General features: G+C 41.7%; 11 protein-coding genes across 11 annotated transcripts; 3 read left to right on the forward strand and 8 right to left on the reverse strand.

The window, feature by feature from the left end:
- Positions 1-120: 120 nt before the first annotated feature.
- On the reverse strand, positions 121-3183 carry PAS_chr2-1_0123 (Mitochondrial isoleucyl-tRNA synthetase, null mutant is deficient in respiratory growth; the record flags this gene model as incomplete). The annotated part of the gene is made up of 1 exon (XM_002490962.1): positions 121-3183. One exon carries the CDS (start codon positions 3181-3183, stop codon positions 121-123), a length of 3063 nt encoding a protein of 1020 aa, XP_002491007.1.
- A 128-nt stretch (positions 3184-3311) lies between these two features.
- Positions 3312-6881, reverse strand: PAS_chr2-1_0811 (uncharacterized protein; the record flags this gene model as incomplete). Its single annotated transcript, XM_002490963.1, has 1 exon — positions 3312-6881. One exon carries the CDS (start codon positions 6879-6881, stop codon positions 3312-3314), a length of 3570 nt encoding a protein of 1189 aa, XP_002491008.1.
- Positions 6882-7169: 288 nt separating this feature from the next.
- Positions 7170-9775, reverse strand: PAS_chr2-1_0812 (uncharacterized protein; the record flags this gene model as incomplete). The annotated part of the gene is made up of 2 exons (XM_002490964.1): positions 7170-9694; positions 9772-9775. The coding sequence occupies 2 exons, from the start codon at positions 9773-9775 to the stop codon at positions 7170-7172; spliced, it is 2529 nt and encodes an 842-aa protein (XP_002491009.1).
- Positions 9776-10100: 325 nt separating this feature from the next.
- PAS_chr2-1_0124 (Elongation factor 2 (EF-2), also encoded by EFT1) lies at positions 10101-13208 on the reverse strand (the record flags this gene model as incomplete). The annotated part of the gene is made up of 1 exon (XM_002490965.1): positions 10101-13208. One exon carries the CDS (start codon positions 13206-13208, stop codon positions 10101-10103), a length of 3108 nt encoding a protein of 1035 aa, XP_002491010.1.
- A 381-nt stretch (positions 13209-13589) lies between these two features.
- PAS_chr2-1_0125 (RNA polymerase II second largest subunit B150, part of central core) lies at positions 13590-17273 on the reverse strand (the record flags this gene model as incomplete). The annotated part of the gene is made up of 1 exon (XM_002490966.1): positions 13590-17273. The coding sequence occupies one exon, from the start codon at positions 17271-17273 to the stop codon at positions 13590-13592; it is 3684 nt and encodes a 1227-aa protein (XP_002491011.1).
- Positions 17274-17831: 558 nt separating this feature from the next.
- Positions 17832-18476, forward strand: PAS_chr2-1_0126 (mitochondrial 54S ribosomal protein YmL41; the record flags this gene model as incomplete). The annotated part of the gene is made up of 1 exon (XM_002490967.1): positions 17832-18476. One exon carries the CDS (start codon positions 17832-17834, stop codon positions 18474-18476), a length of 645 nt encoding a protein of 214 aa, XP_002491012.1.
- A 215-nt stretch (positions 18477-18691) lies between these two features.
- PAS_chr2-1_0127 (Hypothetical protein) lies at positions 18692-19447 on the reverse strand (the record flags this gene model as incomplete). Its single annotated transcript, XM_002490968.1, has 1 exon — positions 18692-19447. The coding sequence occupies one exon, from the start codon at positions 19445-19447 to the stop codon at positions 18692-18694; it is 756 nt and encodes a 251-aa protein (XP_002491013.1).
- A 202-nt stretch (positions 19448-19649) lies between these two features.
- Positions 19650-19898, reverse strand: PAS_chr2-1_0128 (Hypothetical protein; the record flags this gene model as incomplete). Its single annotated transcript, XM_002490969.1, has 1 exon — positions 19650-19898. One exon carries the CDS (start codon positions 19896-19898, stop codon positions 19650-19652), a length of 249 nt encoding a protein of 82 aa, XP_002491014.1.
- Positions 19899-20701: 803 nt separating this feature from the next.
- PAS_chr2-1_0129 (Proline permease, required for high-affinity transport of proline) lies at positions 20702-22462 on the forward strand (the record flags this gene model as incomplete). Its single annotated transcript, XM_002490970.1, has 1 exon — positions 20702-22462. One exon carries the CDS (start codon positions 20702-20704, stop codon positions 22460-22462), a length of 1761 nt encoding a protein of 586 aa, XP_002491015.1.
- Positions 22463-22726: 264 nt separating this feature from the next.
- On the reverse strand, positions 22727-24127 carry PAS_chr2-1_0130 (Hypothetical protein; the record flags this gene model as incomplete). The annotated part of the gene is made up of 1 exon (XM_002490971.1): positions 22727-24127. One exon carries the CDS (start codon positions 24125-24127, stop codon positions 22727-22729), a length of 1401 nt encoding a protein of 466 aa, XP_002491016.1.
- A 243-nt stretch (positions 24128-24370) lies between these two features.
- PAS_chr2-1_0131 (Hypothetical protein) lies at positions 24371-24889 on the forward strand (the record flags this gene model as incomplete). Its single annotated transcript, XM_002490972.1, has 1 exon — positions 24371-24889. One exon carries the CDS (start codon positions 24371-24373, stop codon positions 24887-24889), a length of 519 nt encoding a protein of 172 aa, XP_002491017.1.
- Positions 24890-24915: the final 26 nt, after the last annotated feature.

Genomic DNA, 24915 nt, shown 5'->3' on the forward strand with positions numbered 1-24915 from the left:
TCAGGATATTACGATTCGAGAAGTACATTCTATCGATGTCGGATGTGAGATACATACATTAAAACTCATACGTCAAAGGTATGCAACTACGGCTCTCAAGAACCTTTTATATACAGGACGTTAGTTGACCACCTTGTCACATCTATGGCACAGTTCGTGATCTGGCCTAACTTCGTATTTCCAACATCTGGGACATTTATGCAGAGAGCTTTGAACAACATGTACATCGATGGTTCCACAATCTAGTCGAATCTTATCTTCATAATGGTAAGAAACAGAGAAATCAGGAAGTTCTTGGTTGATAAAAACCTGGGAAGTCAAGAAGTAATCGGATAGGTAGCTTTGATGCTTTTGTAAAAGATCCCACACAGGGGTCCCTTCTTCACAATTCAAATAGACGGCTGTTTCTAAAGTGTTCCTAATAGATTTATCAACTCTGGATCCCTGGTCCATTAAAAGCTTGATCGTGCTGTTAAGCTCAAATAGTTGAGAAAACTCCAACTCTAAATCTGCTCTGCGGTATGATTGTGGTAGTTCGTGCCAGCCTTTTGAGAATGGCGACTTCGTATCGTTAGTAACATAGCGTGGAGCATGGTTCCATGCTTCCTGGGCAATGATTGGAGTAATTGGACTCAAGATGGAAATGTAAGATTGTAAGATTGCAACCAAAACAGTTTGAACTGACCTTCGAGATGCGGAATCCGGGGCATCTGCATAAACCCTATCCTTGACAAGGTCAAAATAAACAGATGACAGTTCCACATTCATATGATGATTAAGGTTCCTCACGACTTTGGAAAAGTTGAACTCAGAGTAACTCTCCTTACAGATTTGCTGTAAGCTGTAAAGTTTGCTCAATGCATACTGATCCAGCAATTGTAGATCTTGGTAGGGAACAGATTTGTCCATAGAGAAGCCCTCCAAATTACCTAGAATAAACTTTATAGTAAATCTAATCTTCTTCAGGTTTTCTGCAACATGTTTCAAAATTGTTGGTCCAATAGCTACATCTGTGAAATAATCAGATTGAGCAACCCACAATCGTATCCCATCAACACCCAGAGCGGGTATATTCTTGCTTTTGACGCCGTTGATTACATCTTGAGGTTTCAGTGTATTGCCTAAAGATTTGGACATTTTGTTTCCTTTCTCATCAAGTGTGAATCCGTGAGTAATAATTTTCCTGTACGGACTGATGGTCTTTTCCTTGTCTTTGCAAATAGCCATTTTGGTCAACAGAGAACTTTGAAACCACCCTCTATGTTGATCAGATCCTTCTAAGTAGACGTCTGCAAGGTAGTTTCTGGAATTGATATCCTGCCCATTGTGCTTCAAAAAATCCTCTATCAAATGCCAACTAGTTCCACTATCAAACCAAACATCCATAGTATCATTTCCTCTAACATACTTTTCTGAATCTGCCTTCATAGATTCTGGTAAGAAATTACTCATGTCACAGTTTTTGTCAAACCAAGAGTCGACGCCTGCTCCCTCAATATACTTAGTTATAGCACCAATCACTTCATCATTCAATATTTCCTTTCCCGTATCCTTCTCATAAATAACAGGAATAGGAACTCCCCAGCTTCTTTGTCTTGAGATACACCATTCCTGTCTTCTTTGAATAAAAGTCTCTAGTCTCTTAAATCCTTTGTCTGGATAGAATTTAACATCTTGCAATGTTTTGAGGGTCCTCTCCTTGATTTGATCAATGTTGATGAACCATTGGGGAGTAGATCTAATAATTATCGGTTTCTTTGACCTCCAATCATATGGATACGAATGGATGTAATTCTTTTGGATGGAAAAGATCGCACCAAGATTAGTCAGTTTTTCAACCACTTTTGGGGCTCCTTCCTTGAGGACATGAAGCCCGATCAAATCCTTACAACTTTCTGGTACATCTGGAGTATATCTTCCAAAAGAGTCAACAGGAGAATAGGGTGCAATATCGTTCTTCAAACATACCCAATAATCATCATTTCCATGTCCAGGTGCTGTATGGACTAAACCTGTTCCGGCAACGTTAGTAACATGGTCTCCATCCAAAATCGGCTGCTTTACGCCCCCGGTTAACGAATTGATATAGGTTGTTTTTAGTAATTGGGCGCCAGATAAATGTATTTTAGTGTCCTCAATACCTTCCTTCGAACTCATTACTTGGGAAGCTAAATCTAGGGCGACAATGAGGTACTCAGATTGATGTTTTAATATAGTGTAATCCAGCTTGGAATTGACGGAGACGGCTTTGTTGGCGACAATTGTCCAAGGTGTAGTTGTCCAGATTAATAGATTGACTTTATTACCCAAACTTGACAGCTCCTTCAAATCTGTAGTGTCGACAGGAAACTTCAAGTAGATAGCAGTACTGTTATGACTGTCGTTATACTCCAATTCACCTTCTGCCAATGCTGTAGCATTCTCACAACTCCAATACACTGGTTTTTCCTGTCGTCTAATTAGTCCATTGTCCATCATTTGTTTGAAAATGTACAATTGATTGATGACATACGATGGGTCCAGAGTCTTGTAAGGGTTTTTGAAATCTCCCATTACACCTAGTTCTTGAAAACTTTTCGATTGAGCCTCAGACGTGGCTAGAGCAAAGCTTCGTGCCAACGTGCGTATATCTGATGGTGTTAATTTAGACCGTTTGACTTGTTTAATTTCATGTTCAATATTGTCTCTCTCCTCCTCATTGGTTGTTTTCTTCAATTGCGATTTCAGTATCTTAACTCTGGTATTTTGTTCTTTTCTCAAAGCTTCTAACGCTTTAAGTTCAATGGGCAGTCCATGACAATCCCATCCAGGTTTATAGAAGACCCTCTTACCATCGATGAGGTTAAATCTATTGATAATATCCTTCAGAACTTTATTCAATGCATGGCCTATATGTAACTCGCCGTTGGCATATGGAGGTCCATCATGCAGAATAAACAGTTCCCGATCAGTGTTGTTTAAGTTGCCATAATACACGTCATCAGTACATTGTGGGAGTAACTTTGATGATATTAACTCCGATGACGATCTGTTAGGGAAAGAAGTTTTTGGCAGCCGTAGAGTAGAGGAATATTTGTGGGAAACATCTGAGCCGGAATCAGATGACACAGAGTAGCATCTGGATAGGCAGCTACTAAAATATCTTCTTCCTTCAACAGTGAAGAGCGCTCTTCGTCTTAACATTCCCACAGTTTACCTGCTAAATCATCCAATTTCTAGGTTTCGTGGTATTGCATCTTGATGTGATTATATAATCAATTGTTCACCTCCTCTATACAGCTACATAATACTTTCCTACTAGGGATTATTCATCATCTGGCTATGACTTTCAGAGGTTCTGTTTCAAGATATTGATTGTCATCATTGTCTAAGATTACACCCCATTCGTAAAAGCCTTTTTCCACAAAAATGGCACCCATTGTGAAAGATCTTGATGCTCCTGTTGAAATTGGATCAGTTATGGCATACTGAAGTGTCCCATTAAATAGCACCTTTTGGTCAATAGACTTCTTGGTCTGCATGCAATATGGAACATGGCGTAGGATACCTTTCAAAGCAGAAGATGAATTGTTGTGAATGTTCACTACTACATTGTAACATTCATGGACATTGACAGGTCGAACAAGATCACCCTCTATCTCTTTGGAGTCTTGAAAAAGATTGATATCAATGTCCACTTCACCAACCGATAGAGTGTTGACCATTTTGGTTGAAAGTCGAAGCCCTCGGGTATCTACGGACCCGATTCTAGTTTCTGGTTCATTTTTCCATCGTCCTTGAATCATTTGAAGGAGATTATATCTATACCAGAAGAGTTGAAGCATATTCTTTCTCTCACCGGGGGATATTTTGTCCACAATAAACTGCTTCTCCCTAAAATTTGGGATTGGTTCAGCGAGTTTCTCTGCTGATATCTTAAATCGCTTGAGGGGTAGTAGTAGTTTTCTGGTCTTGAACGAAGGAATGGTCTCCTTAATTGAGAAGTTACAATCAACGTCAGTGGCTAAAGAGAATTCAACTTTCAAGGGTTCATTCCACGAGTTTCGCAGATCTAAAGACAAAATGCAATAGTCAGATATTTTCTTCCCTTCTGATACAATTCTTGATAAGAACTTCGACAGATATCCAGTCTGTTCATTTAATAATCCTGACTGTGAACTGCCCAGTAAAGGATAGAAATCATAGGCATCCAATTCGATACTCGGAAACACTGTTACATTTATGGGAATGTCCAAGTTTCTTAGCATATTAGCTCCTTTTTTATGACAATACTGCAGGTTGATGTTAGCTGACTTCATTCCTCTTTTACCAAGTATCCCCACTTGAAGACGAACTGATTTATTGCTTTCAATTTCACCCAATACCTCTTCATTGAGGATCTTGAGTGCCTTCTTTTCGAATAAATGGTACTCAATTTCATAAATCTCGTTGACTGGTAATTTTCTGTTAGAAAGAATCTGTAGCAAGGGCTCATAAGTGGAGTCAGTAATGACATACTGGAGGTATCCAATTGGTATTGAAGAATAATTTTTCAAATTAGCCTCAAACTGTGTTTCTTCCCCTTCTAGTAACATCAATGAGCTATTGTGCAATGAAACAGAGGTAAGAGACAACACAGGCTGGGGATGCATAACGTCAAATATAAGCGACCTAGTAGAGTTAGCTGCTGCATGGTTCTCAGTACCTTGAACAACTTTAAACTTTGTTTGCTTGCAACTGCAAACATTCGCCTGGAATCCATCAATCTCTAATGTCCCTATGTCAAGAGGAATAAATATAACTAACACATTTAAGCTAGCTTTAGGTTTTAGTGTGATTGCAGTAAAGTGACTATTTTCCTCATTCTTCAAGAAATCAACCTTGAGAATCTTCAACTTGATATCTCGAGTCACAGTTGTTAGCTCAATGTTTGCAATGTCCAGTTCAAAGGCATAAGGGTTGTAGAGAGTTAGGGAGACCTGGCTGATTTCATCTTTCATGATAATAAATCTTTGAGGAGAGTTTGATTTTTCTTTCAAGTATGGGTTGTATACAAAGGATTCACCTTGAACAACCAAGGTTTTGTCTTTTGAAGGAGAAATCTTGTAGTTGTTCCCATTATCAGGGTAACCAAGATTTTGAAGCAAATGGTCATTGAAGAATTCCTGATCCTCGGAAGTATTAGACAAATGTGTTTTGAATATATGCTCTTGCTCTTTAGTGGAGAGTGCTTCGTGAAATCTGTTCAATAGAAGGTAGCTGACACGAGACAGTAATTGGCGATCATCCAGTTTAGTGGAAAACGATAAGATAACCAATAGAATGCTTTTCTGGAGCAGTAACCAGCTTGATGACTGTTCAATGTTATAGACTGTCAAAAGATACTCAAATAGTTCTCTATATTTTGACAATGTGTCGACAGGAACGTCTAATTTACCAAGAGAAGGGTGAATTGTGTTTAGCAGTAGCTTTAAATAAAACGCCTTCTTCCTGTGGTACTGCAGATCTCCGTAAATGGACACTAAACTTGAATAAATTAGACATTTTTGGACTAGAGTGAGCTTTTCAAATTCTACATCTGACAATTCCTGCAAATTGGCGACGATCGATAGTCTGTCAAAAGTGCTAATTGAATCCAGGCTTTCCGATACGATTGGCTGGAAATTTTCTATTGGGGCCTTTTTCCCGTTTACTAAGAACGGGAAAGTATTTTTGTCCATTTTTCCGTTCAAATGAACCATGGTGCATAGCTTGGTATATCTCAAAACAGTTTCACAGTAGACTATTTGCGGAACATAATCGTCGGCGGAAGGTATGGACAGCTTGTAGTAACTGATCACTTTATCATGAACACTGGTTAACAATTCTAATATTCTCTCTTGCCCGAACTCTTTATTTGAATTGGCTGTGTTGGTTGTAGTATTTGCGTTGATGTTAGTCATTGATTGCAATGAAGATCTGGGTGATGCTGAGGGGGAGGATACAAGGTTAAGCAGTAAGCTATCCTTGGTAATTGTATTCAAAATTGAAAGAACATGATTGGGAAGTGTGAAGGAGCTTCCGATCATGGATAACAACAAACAACACACTCCCATTCCTTCCAACGAAGAGGCTAGCCATAAATAATCGTTGCAGCTTTTCAAACCATAAATAGACTCACAAAACTCCTTCAAAGAATCATTCAGCCTGCCTGAAAGTAAATATAGATTTCCCAAAAGTTTCTGTTGTCTGGCTTTTACCCTTAACTTGCGATCAAATCCCTGGTCAAAACTGACACTAAATCGCTTCTTCTGCTTCTCAATTATATTAGTGACAACAGCAGAGGAGGTAATTCTGGTAATGTTACCACTAGCAATCGATCCAGGAGAACGTAAAGTGACATGTTTATAAGATGCAGCATAATTAGAAAGGGATTGCAGGAAATTGGAACTGATATCACACATGATCGTCTCCAAAGATCTAAACTTTTGGAAAAAAACATTCTCCAAGTTGTTCAATTGCTCATCCTCTTTTGCCTCATCACCAAACACCACGAGGTTATGGGTAATGACGTCTGGGTTCTGTACTTTCAGCAGTCTCAAAGAGTCCTCCAGTGCCTGATCCTTTATGTATTTTTCATCCGTGACTCCGACAAGAATAAAGACTTTTCTGAATGGTTCCAGATCGTAAAGGAAAAGACTGTCGGGATCACACCGGCAAGTCGTATAATTGAAAAGAATTCTTCCATAAGGAAATCCCTGTGGGTTGAAAGTACCTCTATCTGGAGTGACATCTAATAGTCTGATCTCAAAGATCTCTTTCAGCAACTTTGTGTATTTCTCAAAAGTTGACAGACTTATTCCCAAAGGGACCAGCCGTATATTGACTCGAGCAGGGACAATATACGAATTGGGGTCCGTCATTGGGGTTCGATCTTGAGAGGCTGTGTGATAATTGCAACGACCCTTGACATTTCTTCCCGATCTCTGGAGTCGCGCGAGAGATGAGGTTTCAACAACGTTGCAGGAAACCGTGGACGAAGCGCAATACACAGCCAACATCATGATAACTATATACAACGACAACCACATACAATGGTCAAAACTCTACAAGATCCCTCACAGGCATTCACATCTGATAACAACAATACACTGAATTAAGTACGTAAATAGACATACGAACGACACAAATAAGTTAATGAAACATTAAGCTTACAACTTGTCGTAGTACTCTTCATAACCAGGAACGTTCTCCTTCATACCCTGTCTCTTTCTGGCAGCAAGAACAATCTCACCGACCTTGGAGGCTGGGTCCAATGGGTTACCATTCATGTTGGCCCAGTGGTCGAACACCATCTGTGGGAAAGCTTGACCAGCGGTAGCTTGTCTCAGTTCACCGGTGAAACCGAATGACTCGTTAACTGGCAAGTAAGCTTTGACAGTGAACAATGGGGTACCTGGTCTTTGTTCCTCAGAGATAACTTGACCTCTCTTCTTGTTCAAAACAGAGTAGATACCACCAATGGCATTCTCTGGACATTGGATCTCCACCAAGAAGATAGGCTCCTGGATAGCTGGCTCAGCCAACAGGAAGGCGGCGTAGGTAACTCTCTTCATGGTTGGAATGACTTGTCCTCCACCTCTGTGGATAGCATCGGCGTGCAGGGTAACATCCAAGATGTTGACTCTGACGGATCTCATGTTTTCTCCCAAAATTGGACCTTCCTTGGTAGCCAATTGGAAACCGGCAACAACAGAGTCCTTGATCTCGTGCAAGTATTGGACAGCCTTAGACTGGTCAACAACTAAGTTGGCACCAGTACCGTCTGGACCGAAACACCAGATCTTTCTGGCATCAGTGACGTCCCAACCGTATTCATCAGCCATGATTCTGGCTCTGGCTTTAAAGTCGTCTCTTGGGTGAACCTTACCTTCTTCGATAGCCAAAGACAATTCCTCGTCAATTGGTTGAGCCTTCAGGTAAATTCTGTTATGCTTGTTCTGAGACTTGGACAGGGCAGTCATGGAAGATTCGTTAGTGACAGTCTCACGGTAGGTAACAACTGGAGGAGAAATCTTCAGAGGGACACCAGCGTGGTCGTCTTGCAGATCTTGCAAACAGATTTCCAAGTGCAGCTCACCAGTACCAGCAACAATGTGCTCACCAGACTCGGAGATGTAGGTTAAAACACATGGGTCAGACTTGGACAAACGCTTCAGACCCTCAACCAACTTGGGCAGATCATTAGCGTTCTTGACCTCAACGGCAACTTGCACAACTGGAGAGACAGAGAATTTCATCACCTTCATGTTGTGAGCGGCTTCGTTGGTAGTAAGAGTACCAGACTTCAGCAAGAACTGGTCGATACCCACAATACCCAGAATGTTACCAGCTGGGACATCGTCAATAGGCTCGACGGTTCTTCCCATCATCAAAACAGTTCTTTGAACAGCCTTGATGAACAAGTCCTCCTTCTTACCTGGAACGTAGTTAGGACCTTGGATTCTGACCTTTTGACCGGACTTAACAGTACCGGAGAAAACACGACCGAAGGCGTAGAATCTACCTTTGTCGGAGGTTGGCACCATCTTGGAAATGTAAACCATCAGCTCAGCCTTAGGGTCACACTCTCTGATACCAATGCAGAATTGGTCATCAGATGGACCTTCGTACAAAGTCTCGGCTCTGTAAGCTTGAGCGGTGACTGGAGATGGCAGGTGAAGAACAATCATCTCCAACAAAGCGTCGGCAGCTGGCAAGAACTTTCTCATGACAACCTTCAAAAGAGCCTTACCCTCCAACTCCTTCTCCTCACGCTTCAGGTTGATCTCCAATTTCTCCAACAGAACTGGAATTTCATCCTTCTTGAAGTTCATGATGGCAGCAAACAGACGGAAGATAGGGTCCAAAACGAACATGTTGAAGGCACGCTCCAAAGGCTTTCCAGCGGCGTCCTTGTCCTTGTTGGTCCATTTCTTGGTCTTTGGGTTGAAGTAAGAGTCTCCCCACAGACGCTCCATCATCTTGATTCTGTCAACACCGAACTTCTTGGAGTATCTAGTGGCGAACTGTCTAACGGTGAAAGCCCATCCGTGCAGACCTGAACCGAAAGCGACGGTACCCTGTTCTGGGTAGACTTGGTTGTCACCAATGGTCTTGTCAGTGTAAGTAGCGATAACGACGTTTACGGACTCGACGGTTCTAGCGAAAGACTGGTACAGGTCCTCCTTGGTAACTTGCAACTCCAAAAGAGCACGGTCGACCTTGTTAATGACAACAACTGGCTTGATTCTTTCACCCAAAGCTTGACGCAAAACGGTCTCAGTTTGAACACAGACACCTTCAACACAGTCAACGACGACCAAAGCACCGTCAGTAACACGCAGAGCAGCAGTGACCTCAGAAGAGAAGTCAACGTGACCTGGGGAGTCAATTAAGTTGATAAGGAAACTGTTACCTTCAGTCTTCTGCTTGATCTCCTTGACATCGTCGTCACCCATCTCAGAGTACAAAGAAATGGCGGTAGACTTGATGGTGATACCTCTCTCTTGCTCGTCCTTTCTAGTATCAGTGAAACGGGCCTCACCAGCCTTGGCAGCAGAAATAATACCGGCACGTTGCACCAGGGAGTCAGTTAAAGTGGACTTACCGTGATCAACGTGGGCAATAACCGACATGTTACGGACGTTGGTCACCTTGTCCATAAGGGATCGCATCTGATCGACAGTGAAGTTAACTAGAGGAGATGTTAGTGGCTGGCTCCCATCTTGAAACGGTAGTTGTTCGGCACATGAACTATAAAAAAACACATACCCATTTTGAATTATCTATGCGTTCTTTCTACGAGGAACAAAATTAAGAACTTCAAAGTTACTTCTAGCAAGAAGGAAGGAAAATTTTTTATTTGGAATATTAGGGTATGTGTGTGAGTGGGCAGGAACAATACTTTCGCGGATCAATATTAAAGTTTTCAGGTACACGACCAGTCATTAGCTGGCAGGGTAATGTTATTTTGCTCGCCGGACGACTAGTGCGAAAGGTTAGAGGGGTTGGGAAGAGAATGGACCGACTAACGTTGATAACGTAAGCGTAACCGTGGTGGATGATTTATTAGAATTAAAAATTATATCGTTTCAGGTTTTTTAAGTGTGATCATCGTTCACATACGTGAACCCTCTGAATTGCTCTTGCATGGAGAGCGACAAGACCGAGTTGACCGGTGTTAGTTTGGGCGCCTCAGTGGTAAACTCTACGTCAAAGTTTGAAACATCATGACGATCCTTTATTGTTGGAATCAACGGAGGAGGTACCTTGCATTGCATTATGTCATCCCAGTTGATACCGTGGAAATATGGATGTCTCTTTATCTCTTCAGCATCTTCTTCGCTGGCACCTAATCTCTTGTAAGGATCTTTTGTAAGTAGCTGCTGCAATATGTCAACGGACTCCCTGTCCATTTGGATAGGATATCTTGGTTCGTCGGTAAGAATGGAGTTGAACACCTCATCTTCGTCTTCACCTTTGAAAGGAGATTTACCAAGCATCATCTGGTATAAGAGGACCCCGAATGCCCACCAATCTACTGCCTTGTCGTATTTCTGCTCTTTCAAAATTTCAGGAGCCATAAACTCAGGTGTACCGCAGAAGGTGGCCGTTGTAGATCCGTACCACATTTCCTCTTTACAAAGTCCATAGTCTGCCAACTTGATATGCCCGTCAGCGGTCAGAAGAATGTTGTCGAGCTTTAAATCTCTGTAGACGACTCCGTTCTCGTGAAAGTATTGTAATGCTAACAACACTTCTGCTGCATAGAACTTTGCTCTAGATGGAGAAAATGTTCTTTGTTGGGCATGCCACATTAAATCACCCCCACTGACATACTCCATCACAAAGTAAATACGGTTCTCTGTTTGGAAACATTGATGAAGATTTAACAAGAATGGGTGCTTGCCTCTGTTAGCAATGATGAAAACCCGCTTCTCAGACTTTGTGCTGGCAACTTCGTCATTCTTGATAATAAAGTCCTTCTTTAATACCTTGATAGCACACAATTGCCCAGTATGAATAGACTCTGCCAGCATAACTTTACCAAAGTTACCTTTACCGAGCACTGCGATAAATCTAAAATCATCCAAGCCATACTTTTGACGATGTCTACCATGGTGTCGTTCTGAACTTCGCCTAGCAGCTTCTTGCTTTTTGACGGCGACCTTGGTTGGTGATACATCTGATGCAACTGCTGTTTTGACTGTTTTGACTTGCTGCTGTGGTTGCTGTTGAGGGTGGTAATGATGATGCTGGTGGTGATGGTCAGTTTCCTTGGAAGATGAAGTGCTTGAAATCTGTTTCTCCAAGGCATACCCAGCTTCTGCAATTGCTTGATTAGGAGTCCGCTCGGGCTCCACTTGTGGTTCCTCCCTTTGAGGTAACACACGCTGTTCGTTGGAAACAGGAGGGGGAGGTGGTGGTGGACGCCTAATCGGTTTGGTTTTAGGCGCTTCATCAGATTGAGACAAACGTTGAGCTGCACTTGGCACTGGAGGCAACTGCTTTTGACTGATATGTGTATCAGACTTTCCACTAGATTTAGACGACATGGACATAGCTTGTCTCTGTTGTCTTGTAGCTGTTGTCTCCTTGATAGTCGACAAAATCTTACTGGCCATCTCCATACTCATACCGCAAAAGTCTGGAACCAGATGGGTGCATTGGGCGTGACAGACCACCCCACATTCAGAACATTTGTAAACATTCTTTCTAGACCAAGGCAAAATGTACCCACAATGACAACACCATTTAGTACCATGATTTGAGAACGGTTCAAACTTGTGAGGTATTCTATGATTGAGTTTAGTTTCCTCTGGATCAACATCTATACTCGACTTTGAAATACATTTGGTAATTACTTTCTGGTAACATTTTTTGTGACAAAGGAATCGACAGTCTTCACATTGGTACCCAGAATATGGGAGGAAATCACCACACATAGCACACATCATGATGTTGTAGAACTGTCTAGGAACAAACTTATGACCATGCTGTTCAAGCACTTCTTCTTTTCGCTGACGAATAGCTCCATGACGACCCAAACCACCCATGAATTCTTTCTTTTGTCCAGCATCATTAGTTTTATTAAAGCCCATAGTAAGCAGAATCTGCCCGGCAGGTGCTAGTACGAACCAAGCGGATGCGGATAGTTGAGCTGGATCAGTATCACCATTGGAGTGGGAAGTATGGGTCTGCAAAGATTGCAAATTGCCCTGTTGGTTATCGAAAGGATGGGAACCCAATTGCTGCGGCTGTTGCTGTTCTGGTCTCCCTGCCAGGTTTGAAGCACTCATCCAACCAGTGGCATTCAATTCTCTATCAACTTTTTTCTTTCTTATTTCTTCAACAATATCGGATAACAGAAACCAAATCATTGCTACCGGGGTAAGGGTATCACCGACTTTGTCATAGACTATCAGTGACAATTCGTTTCCTTTCTCCACGTGAATCTGAAAAGAATCATTCACTCTTTGATTCTTGGTAGGTTTAGTTCTAGCCTTCTCAACGTCATCAATTCGGATAGAAACCAACGTTTCTAATTTCTTGGAAAAGATGGAACTGACATGTAGAATATCCCGAATACTGTTGATAGTGATGGATAGTGTTCCTGATAACGGCTTCTTTCTGAAAGTGTTCATGACTTCTGTGTCACGAGCAACTTCGTCAATATTGACGTGAACATCGTGGTAATTCTTCAAAGCCATCTTCATCAAATGGATTTTCATGTCACTTTCGACCTTCCCACCTTCGGCGGCAGCAATGCTGCGCCTGTCACCATCAACTTGATAAAGGCGACTAATCTTTTCATTGGCCTCTCGGTACTGTTTTTCGACCTGTAGCTTAAACTCTAAAAGCTGCAGCATATAGTGGATTCTGTGGCCCAATGAGGGACAATCGTACTTCAACAGATCCAAAAAAGTGAACGTTGGTGGACTAGTCTTAAGAACCTTCTGCTGAGTCAATTCGCCCTGATTGGAGCCCCTTGCTGCCCTATTATGCTGCTCTAGTTGTAGTTTACTCAAAGTTTGCTCCAGATACTCGATGTTCTGCTGGGCTTCCCGTATACTTGTGTTACAATTCTGTATGATCTCTGCATTGTTTGTCTTTTTCCTGATGTTACTGGCTCCCTGAGCAATGTTCCTTTCTCTCTCAATCTTTTTCAAGATATCCTTGATTACTTCATCATTGCTTGTGTCTGACATTTAGCCGTCCAAGAAACACTTACAGTTTCAAAAATGTTGTTGTAGGACGTAGCAAAAACGATCTTGATCCAGAGGTTGACAGATCATGAGATGGTAAAGGAGCGAGCACAACAAAATACTTCGGTACACGACTTTTTTAGAATTGTGGATGCGTATTTCTAGGCATTCAAAGGTTGAGTTGGTCTGGGGAACCTTTCTTTTTCTAGTCAGAGATGTGAATTGTTTTTTTTTTTTTTTCTTTTATGGTTACGTGGTATACGTCTATGTAACAACTAAACAGTGTCTAACGTTGGAGTTCGTCTTCTCCATCTGCGCTCGTGTTTCTTTTTTTCTTTTCTCCATTTTTTCTGTTCTTCTGTTTCCACCTCGTGACAAAACCTTTCAAGATCGCATGCTAACCCCAGATCTCTCGGTATACAACCTCGGAGCAATGTTCATAGCCATCAGTTCCTGGAATAAAAGCTTTGCAGCATATGGAATGTGTAATTGGTAGATGTTCGTCTTGTTCTTACATGATCGACACTCAAACTGGTTTTTCTTTAGGTTGGCAATCACTGACATCAAACCACAAATTCCACACACATGTACTCGGAAAGCATCAGATGCTTCCATTAATCTTTCCTTCAAGAAACCAGCGGCACCGTGAGCAATCATACAGTCTCTTTCCATCTCTCCGAAACGAAGACCACCATCACGGGATCTACCTTCTACAGGTTGTCTGGTCAAGACTTGTACAGGTCCTCTGGCTCTGGCATGAATCTTATCATCCACCATATGTCTCAGTCTCTGGTAATATGTTGGTCCAAAGAATACCTGGGCCATTAATTTTTTACCAGTGTGTCCATTGTACATTACTTCAAATCCTCTAGATTGATACCCATTATCCCTCAGAAGGTTGGAAACCGCATCCACTGTTAAATCTGTAAATGGTGTAGCGTCACCTTCATAACCTCTAATAGAACCAACCTTACTCAGCAAACACTCAATTAAGTGCGCAACCGTCATACGAGAAGGAATAGCATGTGGGTTAATAATCAAATCGGGAACGATACCCTCTGCACTGAATGGCATATCTTCGTGCCTATAAGTAACACCAATGGTACCCTTCTGACCGTGACGGGAGGCAAACTTATCACCAATTTGTGGAACCTTTGTGGTTCTCATTCTAACTTTCACAAACTTTAGACCTTCTTGGTTGGTTGTAAGTAAAACTTGGTCAACGATACCATTCTCGGTACTTCTCAGCGGAGTAGAGGCGTCACGCTTGGTGTGGTACTTCGTCCTCTGACCAAGTTCTTCCGTGTCAGGTGGAATAGGCGTGGTCTTTCCAATAATGATATCATCACCTGACACTCTTACACCTGGGGCAATCAAACCATCTTCATCCAGTTTCTCATAGGTACCGTGTTTGAGTCTTAGAGTTGTTGCCCTCGTTGGTTTCTCAAACTCCTCGACAATAGAAATACCAAATCTCTTTTCTTGATCCATATAGGATCTAAAAAACAAAGATCTGAATAATCCTCTGTCAATTGAGGATTGATTCATAATCATGGAATCTTCCTGGTTATATCCAGAATAACAAGCAATAGCCACAATCGCATTTTGTCCGGCCGGTAGCTCCCTGAATTTTAGGTATTCCATGGCCTGAGTTTTTGCAAGAGGTTTTTGAGGGTAGTACAGAATATTAGCCATCGTATCCATACGAACATTATAGTTCGTTAAGAATACACCCATAGCTTGCTTACCCATCGCAGATTGATATGTGTTACGTGGAGATTGATTATGATCGGGGAATGGAATGATAGAAGCGGCCACACCTAAGATCATCGAAGGATGAATTTCACAGTGGGTGAATGTATGATGACTACTGGTACTCATCTCAGGTTTGATTCTCTTTGCCGTATCGTTAAGATCGATTTCTTTTTGTTCCAATGAACGGGTCTGCAAATCTTCTGGAGTCATTGCAATCATGATGGTTTCTTCTTCCTCACCATCAACATACTCGATGACACCCGATGTGACCAGAGAACTCCATCCGTAAACATCCTGTTCCTGCTCTTCACTGTCATCATTCATTGCATCGTCGTCATATCCTTGTTGAATTTTTCGGATATGTTCTTTGGTAATTCTCAGTTCACCTTTGTTGTCTTTAGACTCATCATCTTCAACTATAAATAAGGGTCTGTAAACTCTACCAACATCAGTAAAAATTTTGAACTCTCTTTCTCTAATATCTCTAATAATTGACACCTCAGGAGAAATAGCACCACTTCTACGCAAATCTCTCATTGTTGAAACCAACATGGATGGGTCTCTGTGAATACCTGTCCAGACACCGTTAACAAAGATTCTTGTAGATTTGGTATGTTGGGCGGGATCATAGTCTTCTAATGGCTCCATACCCCATTCTTCTAAAAAGTTGATAATAGGCTCAGATGGAGAACCAATGGAAATACCAGATAACAAAGATAGGTTCTTGACCAAACCACAGGCTTGTCCTTCTGGTGTCTCAGCAGGACATACCAAACCCCAATGTGTGTTGTGCAGTTGACGAGGCTTTGCCAATTTACCATCTCTGCCGATAGGTGTATTGGTTCTTCGCAAATGGGACAGAGTAGAAGAGTAAGTATAACGATTCAAAACTTGAGAGACACCAGCTCTCGAGCTCATAGCTTTCTTTTGTTCTCCCCAATTACCTGTAGCCAACGAGTACTTAAGACCGGAGGTAATAGTAGTTGATTTGACAGCCAAGTTCAAGTTGAAGTCTCGGTCTGTTTCGATACATCTTTGCATGTACCGGTATATCTCTCTCGTAAGTTTTCTAAAAAGAATTCTGAATAAATTGGCCAACAAGGGGCCAGCTAAGTCCAATCTCTTTTTCCCGAAGTGGTCACGATCGTCCTGGTCCTTTCTTTCTAAGGCACACAGAAGAAGTCTGTTGACCATATAACCTAAGAAAAATGTTTTTCTGGTTTCAAATCCCTCTTCCTGGGTGATATGAGGAAGAAGTTCTTTTTGAAGAATGTCTTTAGCATACTGAATACGTTTTTCCCTTCTGATACCCAAGGCAGCACTACCTCTTCTTCCAATAAAGTCCAATGCAACTTCTTTGTCTTGAATCACGAAACCTTCCTCGATACATGGTTTCAGCATTTCCAACATTTGCCAATCATTCTCATCATAACAAATGTGTTGTAATATTTCACCATCAGGAACCACACCCAGAGCTCTGAACACAATAACAATGGGTATATCTTGTTTAACGTAAGGCAATGTAGCTTTGATGGTTCTTCCTGTTCCTTTATCTTCTCTACCATATAATTTAATTTGCATGGTACTAATAAGTCTAGAACCTTTCTCTAAAGCCGATCTAATCTCTGCAACGTGAGATATTGGTGAAGGAGCTGCTTTCTTGAATACTTGAACGATGTTAGCGGCACTACGTTCCTGAGCAATAAGCACTTTTTCAGAACCGTTGATGACAAAATAACCTCCCATATCATAAGGACATTCTTTCATTTTGTAGAGGTCAACCTCGTCCAAAGTCCTAAGTGAGCAGAATTTGGAACGCAACATTATAGGAACCTTACCAATATGCACTTTGTTACCTTCTTCGACACCATCTTTTATAGGTTCATGAACTTGTTGCCAGTCCAGGGTAGCGTTTGGGTTACCTTCGTCGTCGATACTGGTGAACATAGACTTCTCCATGTCCAAATAGACAGGTGATGAATAGGTCAAGTTACGCAGCCTTGCTTCTTGAGGAAACATGGCATGGGTTGTACCATCAGCCTCTGTCATGGTAGGTCTGGACAGATAAATTTTCCCAAAACGAATTTCATATCTCTTGTTTATATTGTCTTTTTCATTGGTGTGTTGAGCAGGCTGATCCAAAATCAAGCGGGGTTCTTCCCAGACCAAATCTTGAATGGAAGTTTCCATGAACTCGTCGAACGAGTCTAACTGTTGGCTGACCAAACCTTTCTCCTCGAAGAAAGCGGAGATCACGGTCCAGCAATCCTCGGTTGTGATTGTATCATCAATGGAATATGGATCGTAAGACATTATCTCTGATCGATTCTGTTGTGTTCAAACTATAATACAGATGGCAAAAAAGAGCGCTGTTGAAAATGTGAAACGAACAAGTAAACAACTGAATCAAATAAAACGAGAATCTAGAGATCTACACTGATATCAATCTGGTTCAAACACTGGATAAGAATGGAAGATAACCTGGGTTGATTGATGTGATATTCAGTGGCTCTGACTGATATTCCAATGAGTGGTACTCTGAATAATGTTATGTTAATAAAGTGACGACTGGGTTTTTTTCAACTAATTGGGTGGTACACGAGTAATAGGATTGGAAGGAGATTGGAAGAAAGTCTGAATGGATCACACGATTGGGCAGAGATATGCGTCTAGAAAGGACAAGATTGACAACTAGTAGAAGAAAGGCATCTACTGTTTGATTGGTGCCAAGCAACAAATATCAAGACTAGGGAGACTAGTACAATTGATTCTTAAAAAGTCTAACAACACTACATCTTTACACCACCATGCCATGAAAAGTTTCAACATTTTCCTACTCGAAGGTTCACCTCACAACGAATCCAACTTCAAATGAGCGCCCCAAGAGGTTTAGCCACTGTATCTCCTTTGAGTAGGAAATGGTATGATCTCAGTCAGAAAGCTATTGAGCAAGGGAAACCACATTTCAGATTAGGCCAAAAAAAAATCTATTTCCCTTCAGCCAGAGTCATTCTCCTTAGACCAAATGCCAAACACACACCATACCAGGCCAAATTTGTAGTGCCCAAGTCCTTCAACAAATTGGATCTAAGAGATTACCTGTATCATATCTATGGTTTGAGAGCATTCAATATAACAACTCAATTACTGCATGGAAAGTTTACCAGGTCGTTACCTATGCCCTTTAGGGCTCGTCGTCGTTCACCACAAATTAAGAAGATGACCATCGATATGCAGGACCCTTTCGTTTGGCCAGAGCCTCAGAATTCATACCTACAAGATGAGCTTGATCTGAGCGAAGAAAGTAAGCAATATTTCCAAGATAGGACCAGTCCTGGTGCCGACAAGAACAAGAGGTCTCTTGCGTTTGGAGGAATCATTGATCCAGAACCTGCAGCGGAGAATTTTGTGCCCAAAAAACTCAGTAGACAGATGAAAAACAAGAAGCAGAAGGCTTTGGAACAGGAAAAAAGACAGAGCCAAGAGGAACTGATTAGACAGTACATCAGTTTGTAACGAAGCAGAAAAAGAACATAAAATTGGAGGAGACGTCTTACACCATTAGAAGTCTATGGATTCAATTGTATATAGTGATTGTTCCCCGCAACCCATCAGCTTATTACAGCATAACACCTGAGCACTGGCTATAATAGTATTATTATGTGTTTATATTTTCCAGTTGTGTAGTTTGTTGTTTATAACTAAAGATACAAATCAATTGAACTGTGGTATTACTCTGACTTGGTTTTCCAGAACCAATTGTCTTGTTTAGGAGAATTATTATTTGGTGAGTTTTCTCCCTCCAACTCGTCTCTATTCACAATATCAAATTCTGCTACGGATGAGACAGTAGAGGAGGCAGTGGACGTCTTCTCACCATCAATCAAAGATAAGGGATATTTGAGTAAAGATTCTGATAACATTGCCAGCTTCCCGAATTCCAGCAGGGGAGAGAATTTGGACGCTTGGTTTGCCTGTTTCTCCGGGACAGCAGCAGCAGGACTAGGTGCACCGGGAGTATATCTCTGAGCTAATCTGACCAGCAGAGACTGCAGCTGGTTCCAAATATTATCAGAGTTCAAGTCTAAGTTTTGTAGGCCAGATTCAAGCATGGGGTCAAGGTAGAGGAACCAAAGCAGTAGAGCGCCGTTAACTCTCTTATCGCCGCCATTCACCATATGATTCTGTAACAAGCTGGATAAAACTTCATTCTCTTTGAGAGTGTTGTATTTGGAAACATCAATTAGTGGCAGGACCAACCAGCAGTGGAAGTAGAGGTTGACCACGGAGAAAAAAGGAACGTATCCAAAAATAAGTTGGAACGGTCCACATGAAGTGATGTATAGATTGATTGAGTAGATAATCCAATAAATAAGCCAATTCACTGTGCTCTCCTTGCTGCTGGTCACAATGGATTGATACGACTTGACTAAGGGGAAGCCTACCGAGATTACCCACCCTATAAGGCCTAGTAGTAACCCCAACATTTCGTGATAAGCGGGAAAGTTCTGAAGGAGAAGACGAGGTGAGCAAGGTGTCAGATATCACGTGCAGGAGGGCAGGAGAGTGACGTTGTGGAGTGGAGGAAGAGCAGCGCGCGCAAGTGAATAGGCGCGGGTGTAAGAAAGGTAATCTTGGTTAAGGTCTTATACTCAGCGGGCTACGACTATCGGTCTTGTTAGGCTCTAGTTAATGTTTCTGCACTGTAATGATTTCTGTTGAGCCACTACAGTCAGTATAAACACCTCTGAAGCGGTAAGAGCGGGGATTGCTAGTTTTGCCCTGATGTACGTATATGTGTGGGGTTGATTTCAGCCAGCCCGAGACAAGACGCACATCCGGAGAAGACTTCTCGGCATGGGGTCCATCATTCCTGTTAAAACATGGGACCAGGATGAGCGGAAATACTGCTGGATCATAATTTTTCCCGAGCTTCATCTTCGCTAACGGTTCTGTTGACCCGCGGAGGTAGAGCGATCAGATTATGTAGATAATCAACGGGTGATCCTCTCAGGGATCTCCAGACCGTTTTGTGAGGCACCCGATTGCTTATCTCAATTGCATTAGATTGAGATCCGTTGCAAGATACGCCAGTTGCTGATTCCTTGAAATCTTCCCGAAACCCTTGATCGGGTGCTTTCTAGTGAGCACTTGGCTTCAAGCAAGTTCCTTTCGGCGCGTTACCGGATTAGGAAGTAATCTCAGGTGCGGCAAGGCAGTAAGTACCCAGGAGGTGAAGTGGAATTCGAGATTGGAAAAAAAGAAAGAAAAAAAGCTACCCCTAAACGGTAGATTTCACTGAAAAAAACCGTTGCACTACTTGACAGACAGGTGCGTCTCACCACAATAGCTTAGCCTGGCCTACAACAACAAAAGCCTTTCTTCCACGATCTTCCCTACTGCTCTGGCAGTTACAAGAAAATTTACCGTTACGTTGCAGATCATCAGGATCGTATTTTTGTGGTTGTACGGGTCTTTGCCCCCTCCACTTGCCTAGATCACTTGATAAAAACAAGCTATATGCAAAAACCGCACCGGGTCTGAAAACCCTCTTATCTTAGCGGCTTCTTCCCGCTGGGTGCACTTCTCACCAAAAACAGAAAAAAAAAGCCAGATGATTCAATAGCCCAGATACCCCATTATTCTTATCACAATCACTTTAGCGTCCGCTGGTTTTCTTTATAAATAACAAACCATCGCTTGAGTTTGACTTCCTCTCCACAGGCACTGAAACGTATTAAATGCCTTTTCAGAACATAAAGAACAAGATGTTTGATAAGAAGACTAGTACTACAGTATCAGTGCATGAAGAAGAAGCTCTAGAAAGCGGAAACTCCTCTATTAACAACAGTGGTGTCCAGCAACTCTCTTACGATGGAACCGATTATAAGCCAAGTGAAGCTCCGGAAGTGGACGAGGATGATATCAACAATGTTCATCGTGGTATGAAATCAAGACACATCTTACTGATTGGTATCGGAGGGTGTATTGGTACCGGTCTTTTCGTTGGTACTGGTGCCAACTTGGCTAAAACTGGTCCAGCTCCACTTCTGATGTCTTATTTGCTGATGTCCTTTGCTATTTGGTCTGTCATGAACAACCTGAGTGAAATGGCCACCTATCTTCCACTCAAAGGTGTTTCCATCTCTGGTTTTGTCTCACGTTATGCTGACGATTCCCTTGGATTCGCTTGTGGTTATAACTTGTTTTACACTTTTGCTATCATGGTTGCCACTGAAGTGACGGCTGTTGGTCTGATCATTGAGTATTGGAATGACGATATTCATATTGCCATCTTTATGACCGTTTTCCTCGCAGCCATTGTCATTTTGAATTTCCTCCCCAACAAATATTTTGGAGAAATGGAGTTCTGGTTCGCCTTGATCAAAGTTTTGTGTATTTTGGGTTTGATTGTTACCGGTATTGTCATCTTCTTTGGAGGTGCTCCCTCTCGTGACAGAATTGGGTTTAGATACTGGAAAAACCCTGGTGCTTTTGCTGAAAGAATCACCCCAGGTGCTGGTGGAAGATTCTTAGACGTTTGGACTGCCCTTATTTTGTCTGGTTTCTCCTTTATCTTGGGTCCTGAACTGATTATCACTGCTGCTGCCGAAGCCAAGAGACCTCGTTACAATATCCCCAAGGTTGCAAACTCTTTCATCTGGCGTATTATGTTCTTCTACATTGCAGGTTCCTTAGTCGTTGGGTGCACAGTTCCTTACAACCATCCAAGGCTACTGAGTGGAGGCTCCAATGCTAGTGCAAGTCCTTACGTTATTGCTATTCAAAGTGCTGGTATCAAGGTACTTCCTGACATAATCAACGCCTGTATTTTGACCTCTGCTTGGTCTGCTGGTAATGCTTACATGTTCAGTGGTTCCAGAATGTTGCTTCAGTTGGCCAAGGTTGGACAGGCTCCACAGATCTTTAACAGAGTCAACAAATACGGTGTCCCATGGACGTGTATGATCTTGGTTTCTGCTATTAGCTGTCTCGCTTACTTGAACGTCTCTGCTGGTTCTGCTAAGGTCTTTACTTGGTTATCAAATCTGTGTACCATCTCCGGTTTCATCTCCTGGTTGTGTTCATCCGTTGCTTTCCTCAGATGGAGAAAAGCTATGATCCTTCAAGGACGTTGGGACTCAAGACCTTATAAAACCGCTCTTCAACCATATGCTACTTATTATGCATTGTTTTTGTTAGGAATGGTTGTTTTAACGAACGGTTATGATGTGTTCATCAAGGGTCGTTGGGACACGGCCACATTTATTGCTGCTTATGTTACTATCCCACCATTCGTGATTTTATGGTTAGGCCACAAGTTCTTTTTCAATAAGCATAAGAGGCTTCTTCGTCCGGTCAGTGAGATTGATCTAGTAACTGGTTTACAAGCAGTTGAAGCCGAAGCTGAGAAGGACTTCTTTGAGATTGAGCAAGAGAGAGCTACTTCTACGGCATTCAACAACCCGTTCCTTAGGGCTTTCCACTACATCCTTTATTAAATTTGTAAATTAACTCTATACTATATATTATCATCTATATCTGCTTTTGACGTTTATTGTAAAGCGAGGACATTTTAAATGTTATGGAAATGGTTGCCGTAACAATCCCTAACGAAGTAGAAACTTCTTTTTGCTGTTGAGGCTGGTGGAGTGTGAAAAAGTCCCGAGATAAGGCAAATCGAAATCTTGAAATTCTAACCTCATGAGCACCGGTGTAATGGGCTGAAAACAGTTCCAAACTATAAGAAATGGAGATGTTCAATGTCATATCACAACGTCTATTAGAAAGTCCTCGTCCAATTCAGTGTCGCCTACTTTACTGGACATGTTTAATGATTCATCATCAAAAAGTAATTGAACCTTGGTACTTGAGGGTAGTCCCTGGGTAGTAAGGTAATAATCTTTGATGAAACTGATCGGGGTATTCTTGCTCACACTAAGCTTGATAGGCTCTTTACCGTCATTACTTTTCATGTGAATGAAAAACTGACGATCAGTTTTTTTTTCATCCTTCACAATGTCGTCTATTAGAAGCGATTCTTCATGGTCTTCAGTTTGTTCTCTGAGAGCTTGCAAATCTTTCTCTTCGTAATCAATGTGGAGAATAGTATTTTTTCTAATTTCTGACTCTTCGATAGTTGAATATCTTGATATTGGCATTTCTTGGTAAGATAAATTAGTCGATAATGCCCTAGGATATCCCATGACTAGTAGATAATATTCTTGAACCCTCTTCAGTGGAGTATTAGAACAGACCATGATAACCTTTGAAATGTCGTCTTGGGCACATTGTAGACCAATGGTAAAATACTCACTATCATCATTTAAATCATCCTCAATGGGTGTGATTTTTTCAATATTTTGAAGATCATTCTTTGTAGAGAGAGTCTGGAGCCTCATCTCCCTCTGTAAATTCATGAGCTCATACTGTTGGCTCGACATCAAAGTAAGTGATAGCTTCAACACATCATTGTCAGATGCCTGGGGCGACAAAAGATTGCTCGTAATGAGAGAGCTCACCTTGAGGTGTCGTTTGATTTCATGTTCGTTATTGAGCACCAATGTTGGCTGATATTTTTTAAATGAATCCAGATCAGAATTTAATTGTTTTAAAGCAGTGTCCATAATTTTACCAAACGAGGTACCGCATTTGACCATTAAATCCACAGTGCTGTTCTCAAAATAATGCATTTGGTTAGTAATAGATACCAGACATTTAACAGATTTGTAAGGGTCTATGATCTTCGGAACATCCGGTTCAGCTTCAACGGGAATAGGAGTGGTTGACACTTCCTTCGTAAGGTCATAGTCAAAAAGTGGCATTTCGTGTTCAATAATAGGGGGCGGTGTAACGCATTCATTATCTGTATCATTGTTCTTATCGGTAGCGTCTGATTTTTCATCAATGTCCACGATTTGTGGTCCAGCTGGGGTATGCTCGGTGGTTTCTGACTTTCTTGTACTGCGCCTGTTTGAATTTTTCTTTGGTGACAGCAAGTTCAAATTCGCATCGGTTTTGGACTCTGATGAACCTTCCTGATCCTTGGTTCTTTTCGTTTTGGAAGTCTTCCTTTTCTTCTTGGGAAACCCAAAAGTATCATCTTGGAAAGCAAAGAAGTCGCCTTTCAAACTAGAAGCTTTTTTCTTCTTCTTTGGTGGATCCATAACCAAAATTGTGCAAAATCAATCCTTAAGTGAAACAGTTTCAATCAACCTTCTTTGGATATGTAAATCTGTGTCCTCTTAAGTGTAGATTTTTGGTCATCTCGTTATCCCCCACCCTTGAGACATTTCATAAACGGTTTTCTGGATTACATCACGTGTGGGTCCACGTGAAATATGGAAAAGTCAGCGACATCCACCCCATAGAATCTGAGCATATTGACCAAAGTACCCCATCTGCCAGCAATGAACAAATTGATGGATAATTTAGTTCCTGTTTGGAAACAATATCTGTACACATGGCAATCCCTTCGGAACATTCCTTTTAGAAAGAAGTGGTTTATTGGCTACGACTTGTCGGGTAATACTTATTGGGAGTTCATAGTTGAGAGAAATAGTAAGAACTATAGGCGGAAGATGGTCCCATACCAAAGAAAGGATTTTATGCATGACTATTACGAATCTGTTCCACCACAATGGCAGCAATGGCTTCGATTTGTGAAACAGCATCCTCCCACTCTAACGGAACTGATAGCGGATCGACAGAGGCAGGAAGCCATCAAGGAATTGGCAAAGAATGCCGATAGACGTTGGCAATTGGAGACGCAAAAGCAAGAAGATTACGATAATTGGAAGCTTAACAAAGAACTAAACAGAATGAATGTGAGGCAAACCCCAGGGGGAAGGCCGCCGCCCTTCTCCGGAAAGTCCACACACTCCAACGATGACCCGATCTCTTCTGCCAACGTGAAGAGCAATAGGTAAGTTGAAGTTGATTCTACCAAAAGAAC

Source organism: Komagataella phaffii, chromosome 2 (genome assembly GCF_000027005.1).
Source record: "Komagataella phaffii GS115 chromosome 2, complete sequence".
Classification (NCBI taxonomy): domain Eukaryota; kingdom Fungi; phylum Ascomycota; class Pichiomycetes; order Pichiales; family Pichiaceae; genus Komagataella; species Komagataella phaffii.